Below are 16631 nucleotides of genomic sequence, written 5' to 3' on the forward strand. Positions count from 1 at the left end.
ACCAATAGACCTAGGGCTGGGCTAATAATTCCAACTCAGATTCGCTTTGAAGCAGCCTCAAGCTTATACACTGTACAGGTACAGTTACCATCTTAAAACCGATTCTAATTAAATAAAAACAACCAAAAATCACACGAAAACTTCATGAAGTTACGTAAATAATCGAACCGATTAATCGTGTCCACAAAATCGGACCGATTAATCGTACGACAAAAAAATCGTATACTTAAATAAAACTCATACAAACAAACAAACATTTTTATTACGAGAATAGCGCCGGATGCCGTTGTATCTCCTCTCGCACATCCGCCGGAAGTGTTGGCAACTTGCTGGCGATGAAATACCTGCGCAGAGATGGCAATTAATAATATTTTCTTAGTAACTATTCTTTTATACATTTTAAACGTTCATGATTCACAGACTTACGAACAAAAAAGCCAATTCGGTCTCGTGAGTCACGGGAACACGTATGAGTCACCCAGTAACTTAAATCCGATCCTTAATCACACTACCGCATAAGGCACCCCTTCCCATAAGTAAAGTATGAGTCCATACTCCATAGCTCGTCTAGTACTGATGCTAGACGTTATAACTTGATTTACCATCACATAGGGCGCAAACCAGCTTTAAATTAACCAATAACGCATGAGTCACCTATGAGTCACCTATGAGTAACGTGACAGGACATGACCAAGATGCCTTTATACAATAATAATAGCTAATGTCATGTTCCAATTTGTTTTGATTGGCTGTATCATTCAACAATAGGGGACCGGACAGGTATTACCAAAAAATCTGAAATTCAGTTTAAAGTAAAGTTTGTAATATTAAAAATATTATCTCATATTTGTTTTTGTAAAAGAGTTGTGATTTGTATTTTTAAATCAATAAATAAAATACAATAATTATAATATTTTTAGTCTATTCTTTACGGCAAATGAAACACCAATCACGGCGCATGACGTCACACGTGGGTAAAATGTAAACAAACAGACGTCATCTGGATGTCATACCGCGTTGTGTTATTTTAATGCTTTAAAGGTGTTTTTTGACACAGAACTGCTCTAATAATTAATATTAATTTATACGGGACGTTGTTACTATCTTCCAGCTTAACGTTTACATATTGTTTAATCGTTAATCATAATGGACCGCAAAAAATATCGGTGGTGCGTCGTACCTGAATGTAATAATACTTCTATATCTTTACCAAACAAATTATTTATTGATGTACCACGAAAAGCAGATATACGAATAAAGTGGTTGCAGTTAGCAAGACGAACCTACGACGGAATGTCTGCAGACTCACCGATTTAGTTCTGTGAGGATCACTTTGATGTAAGTAAATAAAATAGTATTTCGGTTTAAAATAAACCGATGAATATTTCAATTAATTAAATCATTTGTACACCCAGGAGGTTATGGTTATGAGATGTATTTATTTATGTTTTAGCTGCCACATGATATGGAATAGAATATTTATTTATATAGAATTCTGGTTGTTACACAGTAACCTGAGATTGCCTGAGAGTCTATGCAGTGTTGCCAGATCATAATTTCTCTTTACCCCAGGATTATTTGGAATTAAAAATTTTACCTTAAACCAATCATAAATAATTCGGTACTTTTTTTTCTATATCCTTATCTATGCAGACGCCACTTCTTTCTTCACTTCCACTTCAATAATTATTAATTTAATTATCTCATTTTATTAGGAACAACTAGTTGTACACGAAAACTGTATTGAATAAAAAATTATAATTGTTTCATGGCCTACAATTTTTGTAGGAAACATCTTTCTCTAAGCTCAATATTTATTACAATACCGTGAAACAATAGCTTTAATACCTTAACTCGTAGAATTACCCCAAAAATTTCCAATAAAAAAATACCCTGCTGATTCAGTTTTACCCTAAATCTAGGGTAAATAACCCTAATCTGGCATTATTGAATCACTGTTCAAATGACAAGACTTGTCAAGTTGCTTTATCCACGTATGACGTCACACGAGACGAAATGACATAATGTAGCGTTTGCGCGGGAATTATAGCTATTTAACATTTAGGCCTGGTTTTATGTACTTTTAAGCTTTATTTGTGCAAAATACAATTTTTCTTGGCTATTTATATCCACAATGATCAATTTAAAACACCTTCTGAAAATTTGTCCGGTCCCCTATTCTGCCAATGTCCAGTTTGAAGAAGCGACTTGTGCATAATATGTAGATTTCTCATATGTGAGAGTCCGCCTGGGTAGGTACCACCGCAACGTCTATTTCCGCCGCAGCTGTTTGTAGTCACAATTGTGTTCTGGTTTGAACGACATAGTAGTCAGTGTAACTACTGGACATAATGTGACTTAACATCTCATGTCTCAGGATGGCGAACGCAGTGAAATACCAAACAATACTTTGTAATTCAAGGTGTTGGTGTTTCTACTGTTTATCGGTCGTATCGCTTACCATCAGGCGAACGGCAGGCTCATTTCGACATTCAAAACAATGAAAAAAATTCATATGCTGGGGAATATGAAATGGGAATATATATAGAATAAAAATGCAAACGTCCTTTCAGGCTATTTTCGAAAGCTATTAGATTAAAATAAAAATAAAATAATAATGGTAATTAATGTAATGTCAACATTAGGTATAGAAATTAGCTTCCATGAAACAGAGTTATCATTTAGTTGTTAATCTACATATAAATATAAACACATCATATCCGCATGATAAGCCCATTGCAACAAAATGACACTCCTATTGAAATAAAACAATATTTCAGACTTAATCACAGTTTTTTATAATATAATTTTCCCTGAGATTTCAAAGACTGCCTTCTTGGTCATGAAGCAGACTGTGTTATAGTTCAATGTCTAACATTCTTATAAATGTAAGAAATTGTTACTAGTATATTCATAAAATAATATCAGCCCTGTATTATATACTGTCCCATTGCTGGGCACGGGCCTCCTCTAACTACTGAGAGGGAATAGGTCTTAGTCTACCACGCTGGCCTAGTACAGATTGGTAGACTTCATATAGAGAATTACTCAGGTATGTAGGTTTCCTTACCATATTTTCCTTCACTGTTAAAGCAAGCGATAATTCACAAAGAATACACACATAATTTTAGAAAAGTTAGAGGTGTGTGCCCTTGGGTTTAGAACCTGCGGACATTTGTCTCGGCAGTCCATAACCAACTAGGCTATCGCCACTTATATAAATAATAGTATTATTGATTATAGAAGCATTGTGCATGCTGGCACTGGTATATCTATTTACTTGATTCTTTTTCTACCTAATCAAGCAGTATTGGGAAGCTATTTGATAGTTATCCATATTACAAATTTGTTGTTCAAGACAATGATGGCATTATTTTGGAATATCTACACCATTTTATAAAGAGACTGATGGTATTATTTTAGAACAAGCATTAATATTTAACTATACTTAGTCTGGCCATAAATACTGTTACACTTAATTATAAAAAAATATTACATTTGAATTTCGAATCTGTCATTTTTATACGATTGTTCATTGTGTTTTCTCATTTTGGCGCCAATACATTGTAAAATATTTTGCGATATTAAAATGGTGTGGGGTGATAAAGAGAACCGAATCGCTGTGATAGCATTACACAAAGTAGGTATGGAGCCAAATGCAATTTTTAAAACTCTCCATACACTTGGTATTAGTAAAATGTTTGTGTACCGGGCTATTAATAGGTACAATGAGACCTCCTCTGTTTGTGACAGAAAAGATCTGGCCGTCCACGTAGTGTTCGTACGAAAAAGGTGGTCAAAGCAGTAAGGGAAAGAATTCGAAGAAATCCTGTCCGAAAGCAAAAGATTTTATCTCGGGAAATGAAGATAGCACCTAGAACCATGTCGCGTATTTTAAAAGATGACTTAGGACTTGCAGCCTATAAGAGACGCACTGGCCATTTCTTAACTGATAATTTAAAGAAGAATAGGGTGGTAAAATCGAAACAACTACTGAAGCGGTACGCAAAGGGAGGTCACAGAAAAATTTTGTTTACGGATGAGAAAATTTTACAATTGAGCAACATTTTAACAAACAAAATGACCGTATTTATGCTCAAAGCTCTAAGGAAGCTTCCCAATTAGTCGACAGAGTGCAACGTGGACATTATCCGACTTCAGTGATGGTTTGGTGGGGTGTTAGCTATGAAGGAGTGACTGAGCCATATTTTTGTGAAAAGGTATCAAAACATCGGCACAAGTGTATCAAGATACCATTCTTGAGAAGGTAGTTAAGCCCCTTAACATCACCATGTTCAATAACCAAGTATGGTCCTTCCAGCAAGACTCGGCGCCGGGTCATAAAGCTCGGTCCACGCAGTCTTGGTTGGAATCGAACGTTTCGGACTTCATCAGAGCTGAAGACTGGCCGTCGTCTAGTCCCGATCTTAATCCGGCTGGATTATGATTTGTGGTCAGTTTTAGAGAGTACAGCTTGCTCTAAACGCCATGATAATTTGGAGTCCCTAAAACAATCTATACGATTGGCAGTGAAGAATTTTCCCATGGAAAGAGTGCGTGCTTCTATTGATAACTGGCCTCATCGTTTAAAGGACTGTATTGCAGCCAATGGAGACCACTTGAATAAGCTTTTTATATTTTTAATTGTTTTATATTTATGTATTAAACTGACACACTGTAAAAGTAATAAATGTTATTTGCAGTTAACAATTTTCTTTTTTCTTTATTACAATATTTATGGCAAGACTAGGTATACTAATATATAATTAGTTCATTTGAACACGCTAATCTTAGGAATTATTGACTTTGAATTTTATTTCTCTTATAGGAGGGTACATTAAATTAAATTAAAATACTTTACTTATCACATGAATTTTCATATTAATATCCAAACTTTAAACAACTCTACTCAAAAATTTACTGATTGTCGCTTAGATATATCATAATATTTTTATTTATTGTTGTACATGTTTATCGCAACAGATTTCTTTGACGCATGTTCCTTGTTTATCTCTGTTCGACATAAAGTTGACTATGCTAACAATATGAGCCCTAGACTAGCTAACCTGCCAACCTAGCATTAGCTACCTAAGCATTGACTCGTCGAAAAACGACAGAAAAGGATCTTCTTCTTTTATATTATAGCTGCCACCGTTTATTTATCGGTGATTATGCCAATGCCGAGTAATAATAGCAGATACAAAACAAAAAGAGACTATAAAATCAGATCGCCATTTTCCCTCTGTACAAAAAGGAACTCCGGGCTTACTTTTTGTCATCAATTATTCAGTTATAAAATACGTAATTTTAAATGAGACCTATGTTTTAGATAATGAATTTGGCAGACATAGATGAGTGCTCATTCGCAAAAGAACTGTATGTACAATAACATTAAACATCTCTCCAAAAATCGCATAATTAAAAATAAATCTTACATTTTGGCATTACTAACCTGATAAAAATAGCTTTTATGTAGTTTCTACTTGAAGTGATTCAATATGTTCATTTATACTTCTTTTTATATATTTATCTTAAGGAGAATTGTAAATAATATCTATTTTGTCATTGTGTTTTTGACATATTTTTTTAAGGTTATGTTATGATTTTTTATTTATTCTCCTTTTATATTGGAAGGCAAAAGCTTTTGCCCATACAGGTTAAGTTATGACGACAAAAAACTTTCCAGTATTATATATTGGTCTATGCAAATAACACAAAGTATTTTTTTTTGTTTCTAAAAGCCAAAGGAATTACAAACAACATTACAAAAATTGTATTCTTATGTAATTACTCATGTTTTTGCCATAGCATGTCTGTTTTTTATAAACAAATTATATCAAGAACATTTATTCTGTGATATCTTTCCTTTATGGGCAATCATAAAACATAAAAGGAACTGGAATTCGTCTATAAGTTGGACTTGTTCTTCTGGAATGGCTTTTTAAGTCAGAAACGGAATACAGAATCTAAAAAACGGACGTAACTCAGACCTTTTAAACATATAAAATTATATTACGTAAGTAAAACGCAATCAATTCGGATCTAAATTCCGCATGCTCACCAAAATCATTAATTCAGATAAATCTGCGAAATTATATATTATTCACCTTTACATACGACTGAAATTAAATTGTATAAGACCCAGAATATTCTGGGTTCACATTCTAAATTGTTTCTGAATGCCTTTCCAAATGTATATACCCGACCTACATAAGTGGTCGCTTATGTTCTGTTCTTTATGCATAACACTTGACGTGTATAATGTGTTATAGAGTTTATGATTTCCTATATTAGTGTATTATCTATGTTTATGATCGGGGCATCCCGCACATGGCATTGCCAGCGTAGCCAGTTAAGCGATTTTGTTGTTAAAAGTGATAACTTTTATGTATATTGCCATGTGTACTGATCCAACCTCAGCCTCAACTCTATCCATTGTACTTGCACCTCACGCACGCAGTAAGCTGTTAAGGAAAGTAGTAGTGCGCGTCTTAGTGGAAAAAATCATCTAAGTATACCTTTTTCTGTCGAACCTGGCAAAAAAAAAAATGTTTTCCATACAATAAAAAATAGTGCAAATGGAGTTCACTCCCCCCTCCCCTTTGCCATGTCGACCGATTTTGTGGCCTTTTTATATATTACAATCCAATCCATTTTATTTTGTTTGGTTGTATCGTTTATACGAGAATTCTGCCAAAGTAGTGGCCAAAGTCAAGTTTAAAAATCAAAAGACACGTGCTATATAAATGTCAAAAATGCCTGGCCGATATAAAAACAAAGATAACGTATATATATATATTTACCCTAGCGGCTTCTATTTATTGTAGTTCGCAACACTGGGGCGGCGCGCGCGCTCTGTGTTTCCAAGCATTACTCTGTAGATTACTCATGTCCGCCGGTTTTTTGCGCAGTAATTATGTGTTGATTAGTGTGATAATACATTTAAAAGTTTTATGGTGACATGTGTATGGTGCAGCGAGTTATTACAATATATAATTTGTAAAAGGTTTGATGATTCGTAACATACTTGTGGAGTCCATAATTTTTATCACTGATAGCTCTCCAATATACAATACATACATAACATACCTAGGTACTCGAATGATTTTACAATAACGGGAAGTGAAACAATACCTAATTATTTCTTTTAGGGTTATTTTTCATTCATTACATAGGGTCATATTGGTATTGCGTTACGAAATAAAACCACATATATTACCCATATTCTTTGAAATAATGATTTATTATGTATACGCGAATGTTATAATTTTAAATGAAACTCTTACAGTTTTTATCACGGTTTTTATATTAGAATTTTCCCTCGACATTTATTTTTCTAAATAACTACAAATTGTAAGTTTTGAACAAAATAAATATCAATAAAAGTAATTTTAATTTTAAGCAGTAATCCCACTTTTATTATTCTAAGAATATTCGTCGCAGCGACATCACACTTTCAGTCAGAAATACATACGCACACGACATATTCGCACTAAACAACAAAATGATAAAAAAAATAACAAAGTAAATCTGTGATTTTCGGTCAAAATATCGTTCATTTTGACGAAATGTTAAGGTGGTAGCTCAAGGTCCATTTTCATACATTTTGTTTCGGCTTTAATCTGGGTAACTAAACAAGTATTGGCAAGTAAAGAATTTAAATTCACGTCTAGTTAGTGATTAGTTCTCGCAGTTGAAAGAAAAACGTAAAAATAATTAATAATCATGGATATTTCGGCCTTTAAAATTTAATATGACGAAATTTATTTATATTTATTTATATTATTATTAAATATGTATTTGCATTTTATATGCATACCAAGTGTTGGCGTCTCAGAACATTTGAATTCTCTCGGTATTTATGTGAAATTTTATATGACAATTTAATAATTAACCTTTTGAGAGGTTGATATAATTTCGGAAAAGTTTGCAAGGCTTATCTATGAGCGCGCAACGCTCATGCTGTCTCTTTCTACTGTATGGAATGGCGCGAATAGCCATGAACCACTCATCGTTGACTGCGCGATGTATAAGTTATTTCGCCTGTTTTCGGTGACACATTTAGGATTTATTTTCAAGAAATTTTGTCATACCTTTATTTATATTAATGTAGTGTAACAATTATAGCGTAATAATAAAAAAAAATATTTCTATAGTATATTTTTTATCGCACTCTTAATAAAATAATGATGTATTTCAAAATTGTTGATTTGTGGCAGTCGTCGAAAAACTATTTTTTGTTGGCTATTTTTTTTGAAGTTGCTATAAAGTTGAGCTTAATAAAGATAGGTAAAAAATGAAACCTATAGCATGAAAAAAAAGGAAATAACGAAAAGGTCGCAAACAGAAATTAGTTTTCCGACGACTGCCACAAATTAACAATTTTGAAATAGGTCATTATTTTATTAAGAGCGTGATATGCCCGGCAGTGACCTTTGCAACTTATAGTAAAATATGGGTCAAGGTAGAATGCCGAACGAGAGGTGATTACCCCTCGGCAGTCGACACAATAGGATTTTACTATTTGATTTTGAGATTTATTTTATAAGTTCACTGGTGGTAGGTCACTCATATGTGAGAGTCCGCCTGGGTAGGTACCACCGCAATGTCTATTACTGACAAGCAGTGTGTAGTCACTGTTGTGTTCCGGTTTGAACATTGTAGCCAGTGTAACTACTGGACATAATAATTAACATCTCATGTCTCATGGCGAGCGCAGTGGAATACCAAACAATACTTTATTATTCAAGGTACTTTATTATTCTACTGTTTATGGTCGTATCGCTTACCATTAGGCGCACGGTAAACCCGTCTCGTCATTCAAAGCAATAAAAAGAAATACTCGGCTGATGTTACACATCAATCAATGGTCGCTTATCAATTTACGGCCGTTTTCAATAAACAATCTTAATCTCCAATCCGATTCCGATAATGAACCAATCACAATAACTCATTTGTAATGTCAAAAAATACTTTGTTCTGATTCGTCCATTTTTGAGATAGATCAAAAAAGGCGATTGCGATCGAGAGACTGAGCAACCATAACAACCAATGGAAGTTATTTTGTTGGCTTTATTCTCCACCAATGTTAGGGAGGAAAGAAAATCGGACCACCAACAGCTAAAAAAAAATTTTAAAAGTTGTATATTTATAAAATGTAGGTAGATATTGTAACTCTGACTTTGCGGATGAACAACACCTCAGTCCCCCCGTGACCATGAAGGCTGCAAGGTCTTCGAAACGTCGGGAGAAAAGTATAATATTAAAACCGCGATAAAATTCGTAAAATAGTTTAATTTAAATGTCTAACATTCGTGTAAACCTAAGAAATCATTAGGAAAGAAAATGTCAAGATTTGGCACTTTTTGCTTACAGATGGCGCCACCAAAATACATAGTCGTTAAGTTTTTGGACAAGAAAGATGGAGATAGCTTCGCATTCGTGCCCGAGTCGTGGGTGGAAGCAGATCGGCCCACAGACAACACAATAGTAATTTTTTATCCCACTGAAGATAAAATAGCAACAGAAAATCGCGTTAAAAACAACGAGCAACCGAGGGCCGATTGGAACCAATATTTGTGCGAACTGCTACATACGACCAGTAAGTTTATGTTTCGCTAACAAAAAAAATATTATTTTTTTTATTTTATTACACTTAATATACAAAAAGTATAAAGGCATACTTAAAGCCAAAGGCATTCTCTACCAGTCAACCATTACCTGGTGCAGAGACTAAAGAGGTACATAGGAATATTAGGAGGTAGTAATATTATACGTCATCTGTTGAGAAATAGACTTATACGAGCACTATTCTGAGAGCACTATGGAGGGTAGAGGTAAGGAGCACCGACTCAGTGTATCAAAAAGTGTCCATCAAAACAGGGAAAATAAGGGTGGCGCTGCGATCGCATAGGATAAAATTTTAAGGACGTGTTTTCACTGCAGTTTCTTGGCTATATTGACAAAACTACTTACAACTACGCAAGTAGTTGAGATTCTGTATACTGGCGTTTTATTGACTACTTGACTCATGAAAAGATTTAATTTGTTCATTTGGCTTACTTCACTCACTATTAAAGCAACCACATTCGTATCGTAGTTTTTCGTACGCCAGCGCTATTGTGGTAGGTACTTGAAACTCTATTTTCAGTAAATGCTGGACACTTTCGAGTTCCCCTCCATATCAGACGGTGCTTCTTACCTCTACCCTCCATAACGAGCACTGTAGTGCATGCACCTGATGGTAAGGGAGTGGAGTCGAATAGAATGTCGACTGACGAGAGATGATTGCCCGACAGTCGACACAATTATGCCGTCAGCGTGAGCTAAGGACGCAGTTTTGTTTCAGTTATTAAATATGTTAAATGCTGTTACTCAGGATATCAAAACCAATTTTCTCTCCTGGAAAATTTATATAGCGGGACTTTTGTCCCGGAAAACTCCTTCACGAGGGAGAAGCTGCGAGCAAAAGCTAAAATTATAAATATCATTTGAGATGTCATTGATATCTGTTCATAAAATAGCGACGCTCTCAAGATGCTGACTGAATTGAGAGCAGTTTATATCGCACTTGAGAGCTATGCTGAGGATATAATAATATAATAATATCAGCCCTGTATTATATACTGTCCCACTGCTGCACGGGCCTCCTCTACTACTGAGAGGGATTAAGCCTTAGTCCACCACGCTGTAGTGCGAATTGGTAGACTTCACACACCTTCGAAATTCCTATAGAGAACTTCTCAGATGTGCAGGTTTCCTCACGATGTTTTCCTTCACCGTTAAAGCGAACGATAAATTTACAAAGAATACACACATGATTTTTTAGAAAAGTCAGAGGTGTGTGCCCTTGTGATTTGAACCTGCGGACATTCGTCTTGGCAGTCTTCCACACCCAACTAGGTTAACGCCGTTTACTGAGGATATGGCATCTCTTATTGCGACCTAACACTTATACGGGGACTTGAATTGAGACTAATAAGTCGTATATTTTAGATCACTATGGCGACGCGAAAATAGACACTATGAAAAAAAATTTAGAGGCAAAGGAAAAGCCAGCAGCCAAAAACGAAGGTATGACATTCATTTCAAGGCACGCCGAAATATGCATTGGCGTGTTTATGTTGCTGGTAGGATATATTTTATATCCGTGATGGCGACCGTACCCGAGGTGTTAAACCCGCCATAGTGGCCCACGTGTGTCGCGTTCCGGGATCAGCCTGTGTGTATCCGATTCCGACAAGCAGGCATAATAGGTTATTTGGCTATGTTTGATTCTGTGCATTTTTTAATATGTAACAGCAAGAACAAATAAAAAAGAAATCCTTCTGTGAAAGCAGTATTAAAATTCGATAAGAAATGAGGCAGTAATTTCAATTTTGAATATTGGTACGTGCGGGTGTGGGCGCGGAATGGGGATATCGCTCCATCTCTTTCTTTCGCGCGTCGCAATGCGTGCAGACGTCACACGCAAGTATTTCGTTCCTTTTCTGTTGTTTAAAACTCCTACTACCTAATGGCTTATAACTTGTAGATGTTTTACCAGATTTCAATGATTACTTCTGTTTTAGAATTTACACTACGTACATATTTTATAAAAGATGCAAATAAATATAAGTCAAATATCGTATTAATTGCGCAAGGAAAAACCATTTCATCGAGAACCACTTAGAACTGACTAAACACTTTTTTCTTTTTAAGAAACACCAAAAAGGTTAGAACATACACAAATTCCTTACTGGTGGTAGGTCTCATGTGAGAGTCCGCCTGGGCAGGTACCACCGCAATGTCTGCCGGCAAGCAGCAGTGTGTAGTCACTGTTGTGTTTTGGTTTTACAAGCATAGAAGCCAGTGTAACTACTGGACATAATACGACTCAACAGCTCATGTCTCAAGATGGCGATCGCAGTGGAATACCGAACACTTTGTAATTCAAGGTGTTGGTGTTTCTTCTGTTTATGGCCGTATCGCTAACCATCATGCGAACGGGAAGCTCGTCTCGTCATTTAAAGTAATAAAAAATACCCAGAACATCACTTGATTTGTTTTTGAATAAGGGGTGGTTCAAGTATTACCTAACGCAATTTGGAGGGGAGGGGGGTCTTGTAAAACGTTACGATACGTTACAGGCGTGGGAGGGGGGGTTCGTACAACGCGTTATGTAACAACGGATTTTTAAATTTAAAAAAAATAACACAGGTATAGTGATTTTCCAGTACTTTGCGAAAAAAAATGTAATTCTAGAGGTACATAACTTTTTGACGGGGTGCGGGGGCGTACAGGAAAACGTTACGGCGCGTTACATGGGGGTGGGGGTGTCAAAAATCTTCAAAAATTGCGTTACGTAATCCTTAAACACCCCCTAATGGCTGCCATACATGCTACGGTCCACCGGTGCAAGTATGCCTGCGCCGGTAGACCGAAATGTGTGTGGGAATAGACCTGTGCAGATTTTTAAGCTTGTGCAGGCGACCGGCGCAGGATCGGAAATCAATTCTTTCAATTGATACCTGCACAGATGACCTCTCCGGTAGACCGTAGCGTGTATGGCTTACATAAGCCTTTACTGTATTTTGTCCGCAGGTGTGAAGGGAGAGAAGCGAAGATGCACACTTTCGTCAAACTCCGCTCAAAAGCAGTCAAAACTTCCTACCATTAACATTGCCCACACCTCCGTACAACCAATCGATGAACCTCAATATGCAACGATATTGAATCCATCACCACACGTCGTTGGACCTATGGTGAACTTCTTCATTCCCATCGGAGATTTCGTGTGTAACCTTCAAGTACCAACGCAACTGCTGGACTTAGCCAAAGAGTACACAAAACCTGGCAGTGCGTGTAACACTGCAAAGAAAGAAGGTCCAAATATTGCCCTAAAGCAAACAAAAATTGATGAATACAACAAAACGGTGAAAATGAACGAATCGAATATGATGTCCAATGATCATCCAGATCAAGAAGGCACGAGGTGGACGCTGAGACATCCGCGTCCAGGCCCGGGGCTCGTGGAACTCTGCGATAACAGTAAAGTGTACGTGAATGGCGACCAGCTCCGAAGGTATACAGCGGCAGCAGCAACAAGCAGGAACCTCGTTCGTACACTACTCTCTCTCGTTTTCACCGAGGAAGCTCTGTCTATCTGTACTTTGACAAGAAAGAAGAATCAATTAGATATGGAAGCGGTCTACGCTATGTTTAAGTATGTGGGTAATGTCGGAAGTCAGAGGAAGTGGGGTGACGTCGATATTCAATATTTGAACGAATGCGTGCGCCAGAAACTGCAGGAAATAAGGCGGCGTACGACCACGAAAAGCTACACACAGGGGTAATGGGAGTGCTTGCAGGCAGGTGAAGGACCCTCATCAATAGGGGACCGGCCTGTGTTCGATTTTGTACATTATTCTATATGAAATGGTTGATAATACGAAAAAGAAACCCTCCTGCGAAAACTGCATTAAAATTGGTTAAAAAATGAGTCAGTAACTCATATTTCAAATATTACTATGTGCCGAAGTGGGGATATCGCTTCATCTCTTTCTTTCGCACGCGTCGTAATGCCCGATGACGTCACACGTGGGTATTGCGCCTCTTTTCTGTTTCTTGTTACTTACCCCTTCTACCGAAATTAAAAGACTTATAACTTGTTGATTTTTTACCGGATTTAAATAATTCTTTCTGTGTTATAATTTATATAACGTAAATATTTGATAATAACAAAGAACAAAAATGAGTCCGGTACCCTATTGGTAACCCGTTATTCTTAAGCCTGAAGTGCCATTTAGTGATCACCTGGCAGGGTTTCTCAATTGAGATACGCGCAAAGTCCCCCCCTGGCGGGAGGGAATGTGCCCAAGAGATTCTAAAAAAGTTGCCAAATATAAAGCAACCAAAGTCCTAAGTCTGACTTGATATGCTTGATCGATCATTCCCGTACGTCGAAACTTAAATGAATTAACAATGGGTTTTTATATTTAATCTGACAGTGATAATAATTGTTTGTGTGTTCTCATGAGAGTGACGAGGTTCTGCTATTTGATATGTAACTAGTTAATGGGTATATGATATAATTAGTTAATGGGTTCGCAGTTATCTGACAACTTTAACAAGGGTTCGTGAAGCCTAAAGATTGAGGAACCCTCACCTACCGCATTAGCAGTAGAATATAATATATAAATAATAATATCAGCCCTGTGTTATATACTGTCCCACTGTTGGGCACGGGCCTCCTCTACTACTGAGAGGGATTAGGCCTTAGTCCACCACACTATAGTGCGGATTGGTAGACTTCACACACCCTCGAAATTCCTATAGAGAACTTCTCAGATGTGTAGGTTTCCTCACGATGTTTTTCTTCACCGTTAAAGCGAGCGATAATTCACAAAGAATACACACATATTTTTTTAGAAAAATCACAGGTGTGTGCCCTTTGGATTTGAACCTGCGGTCATTCGTCTCGGCAGTCCGTTTCACACCCAACTAGGCTATCGCCGGTTTTTTTGTAAATTAATATATAATATAAAATAAAATTTCTTTTAATTCAGAATCAGAGCTTGGCTGTGATTATTTATCGTCAAGTGGACTCAAACTACAAAATCAGTTGATGAAATATATTTTAGTTATATGTTTTCATCTATATTCGTTACTTTTTAAGTGTTTTAGACTTTTTAATTTTATATAGGAAATTAAAAGTATAAGTTAACTAGACTTATACTATATTACTACCGCCCAGCCTTCGGGCGGTTATGTTGGAATCACCGTGCCTTACGACCCGAGATTTTTTTTTTTGGGGAACTGCCGTGGTTACCGCCTGGGATTCCCTGCTAACGGTGTACAAGCGCTCCCCCGGCTTAGCAACCACGGCAGTCCCATGATGAGTTGGTGGGCCCTACAGCTATCACTGCAGACGCCAGCGGAAGGTTCGCTGGCAGCATGCAGCTACTCGGTCTTAGGGCCTCGGAGGACGATGGAAGAGGATAGAGGGAAAGAAGAGAAGAGGAAGGAGGAGTTATTAGGACGGTTGGTGTTTTACTGGTTGGAGACTTTATGAAACTCTCATATATCAGGAACGGCTTTACTGTGTGCGCGCTATCGGTCGTGGTAGGAACGGAACAGGATGAGTAGCAACGATAGTGTTGCCGTCTATTGAGGCATGACCATAGGGCCGTAGCCAGACTTGAATTTAAGGTAGGGCAGCTGTTTTTACAAGCAGGGCGGAAATAAAAATGTTACTACATCTGATCTGCTCATTAGATTTTTGGTTTTCTTGACTTGTGAAGGTGAGAAAAAAAAACAAAAAAAAAGGTAGTATACAGATTGTAACAAAATTCCCATAAATCTCGAAAGAGGGTATTTCACCCATCAATACGAATAACTCTTACTATAGGACCAACTTCCAAATAGTAATATATTCATTGAGTAGTAATGTACAATTTAGTTGATTATTAAGGTAGGGCATTAGCATTTTAAGGTAGGGCATTGCCCCTCAATGCCCCCCCCCCTAGCTACGGCCCTGCATGACCATAGACCAACTTTATTTATTGTTGACTATGTGACAGTTGGAAGGGAAAGGGAGGGGAAATGTTTACGAACCCTTATAGACCTCAATGTGAACTTAGCAACCATGAGGTATACACACGAGCTGTGTGCCTAGAGCCTCGACAAATGTCTCCTGTGCATGGGCGTGCATTTGGTGTGAGGACCAAGCGCACGAGAATTGCCTCGGGGGATACGACCCGGCGTTGAGCCGTCCGGATTTGATGTTGACCATATATATCATTAGTATATGGTTTTTTAATTACTGCATGTGTTCAGCTATAGTGTAGCCAATGGACATATTCATTTTTGTATAATATTAAATATAATAAGAGTTAAGATTAAAAATAAAATCAAATATTTAGATTACATTTAATATGGTCTATTTTGGATGTTTTTATTTTTGTACTAAGTTCCGATGTGTTGTGACGGAGTCATAATATAATGTGAAGGTACAGGGTCATATTGACATTGTTATGAGATTAAACCTTAATATATTCGTCTTTACCTTACCTACCACTCTCTATGGACGGCAGTGTGCAGTTGGCCTCATGCTGCCGTAGACGCCGAGGGCGTCCTTCGGTGCGTGGGGGCTCCTGAGCCCCTCCCCCCACAGGAGACGGGCCGCACTAGGCGGCACCGCGCAGGGGCGGCTGTGGAAGCAGACTTAGACATTTCCGTCAGAGGAAGCTCGCAGTCGTCCCTAATGCGCCGAAGAGGGCCACCGCGGAGTTTTAGTTGGTATGCCGTGCGTTGTACATAGGTTAGGGACTCGGCCCGGCGGTCGCCTGAAGGTCGACATCAAATCCAGGCGGCGCAATGCCGGGTCGTAAGGCACGGTGACCCCAACATAACCGCTCAGTCGCCCCCCACGAAGGCTGAGCGGTAGTCATAAGACACTTTCTCCGCGAAAAAAAAAAAAAAAAAAAAAAAAAAAGCTACCACTCTCTAAATAATAATAATAATAATATCAGCCCTGTATTATATACTTGCCCACTGCTGAGCACGAGCCTCCTCTACTATTGAGAGGGATTAGGCCTTAGTCGACCACGCTGGCCTAGTGCGGATTGGTAGACTTCACACACCTTCGAAAT

At 37.5% G+C, this 16631-nt stretch overlaps 1 protein-coding gene and 1 long non-coding RNA gene across 3 annotated transcripts; one reads left to right on the forward strand and one right to left on the reverse strand.

Moving 5' to 3' along the window:
• Positions 1-244: 244 nt before the first annotated feature.
• LOC119193405 lies at positions 245-5678 on the reverse strand. The gene is made up of 2 exons (XR_005113945.1): positions 5453-5678; positions 245-344 (listed from the first exon to the last, which is right to left on the reverse strand). It is a non-coding gene; the product is annotated as an uncharacterized LOC119193405 (long non-coding RNA).
• A 1135-nt stretch (positions 5679-6813) lies between these two features.
• LOC119188476 lies at positions 6814-15295 on the forward strand. 2 transcript variants are annotated; one of them, XM_037446999.1, is made up of 4 exons: positions 6815-7006; positions 9376-9601; positions 10996-11073; positions 12583-15295. In XM_037446999.1, exons 2-4 carry the CDS (start codon positions 9376-9378, stop codon positions 13332-13334), a joined length of 1056 nt encoding a protein of 351 aa, XP_037302896.1. In that variant the 5' UTR covers positions 6815-7006; the 3' UTR covers positions 13335-15295. The 2 variants fall into 2 exon arrangements, with proteins under 2 accessions (XP_037302897.1, XP_037302896.1); XM_037447000.1 differs by lacking the exon at positions 10996-11073 and having other exon boundaries at positions 6814-7006.
• Positions 15296-16631: the final 1336 nt, after the last annotated feature.

The sequence above is a fragment of the Manduca sexta genome, unplaced genomic scaffold (assembly GCF_014839805.1).
Source record: "Manduca sexta isolate Smith_Timp_Sample1 unplaced genomic scaffold, JHU_Msex_v1.0 HiC_scaffold_496, whole genome shotgun sequence".
Lineage (NCBI taxonomy): Eukaryota > Metazoa > Arthropoda > Insecta > Lepidoptera > Sphingidae > Manduca > Manduca sexta.

Coding starts and splice junctions, on each gene's coding strand:
- LOC119188476 (XM_037446999.1), top strand. CDS start 9,376: ATGGCGCCACCAAAATACATAGTCGTTAAGTTTTTGGACAAGAAAGAT. Junction 9,602..10,995: donor CGAACTGCTACATACGACCA/GTAAGTTTATGT, acceptor CGTATATTTTAG/ATCACTATGGCGACGCGAAA. Junction 11,074..12,582: donor GCCAGCAGCCAAAAACGAAG/GTATGACATTCA, acceptor TTTTGTCCGCAG/GTGTGAAGGGAGAGAAGCGA.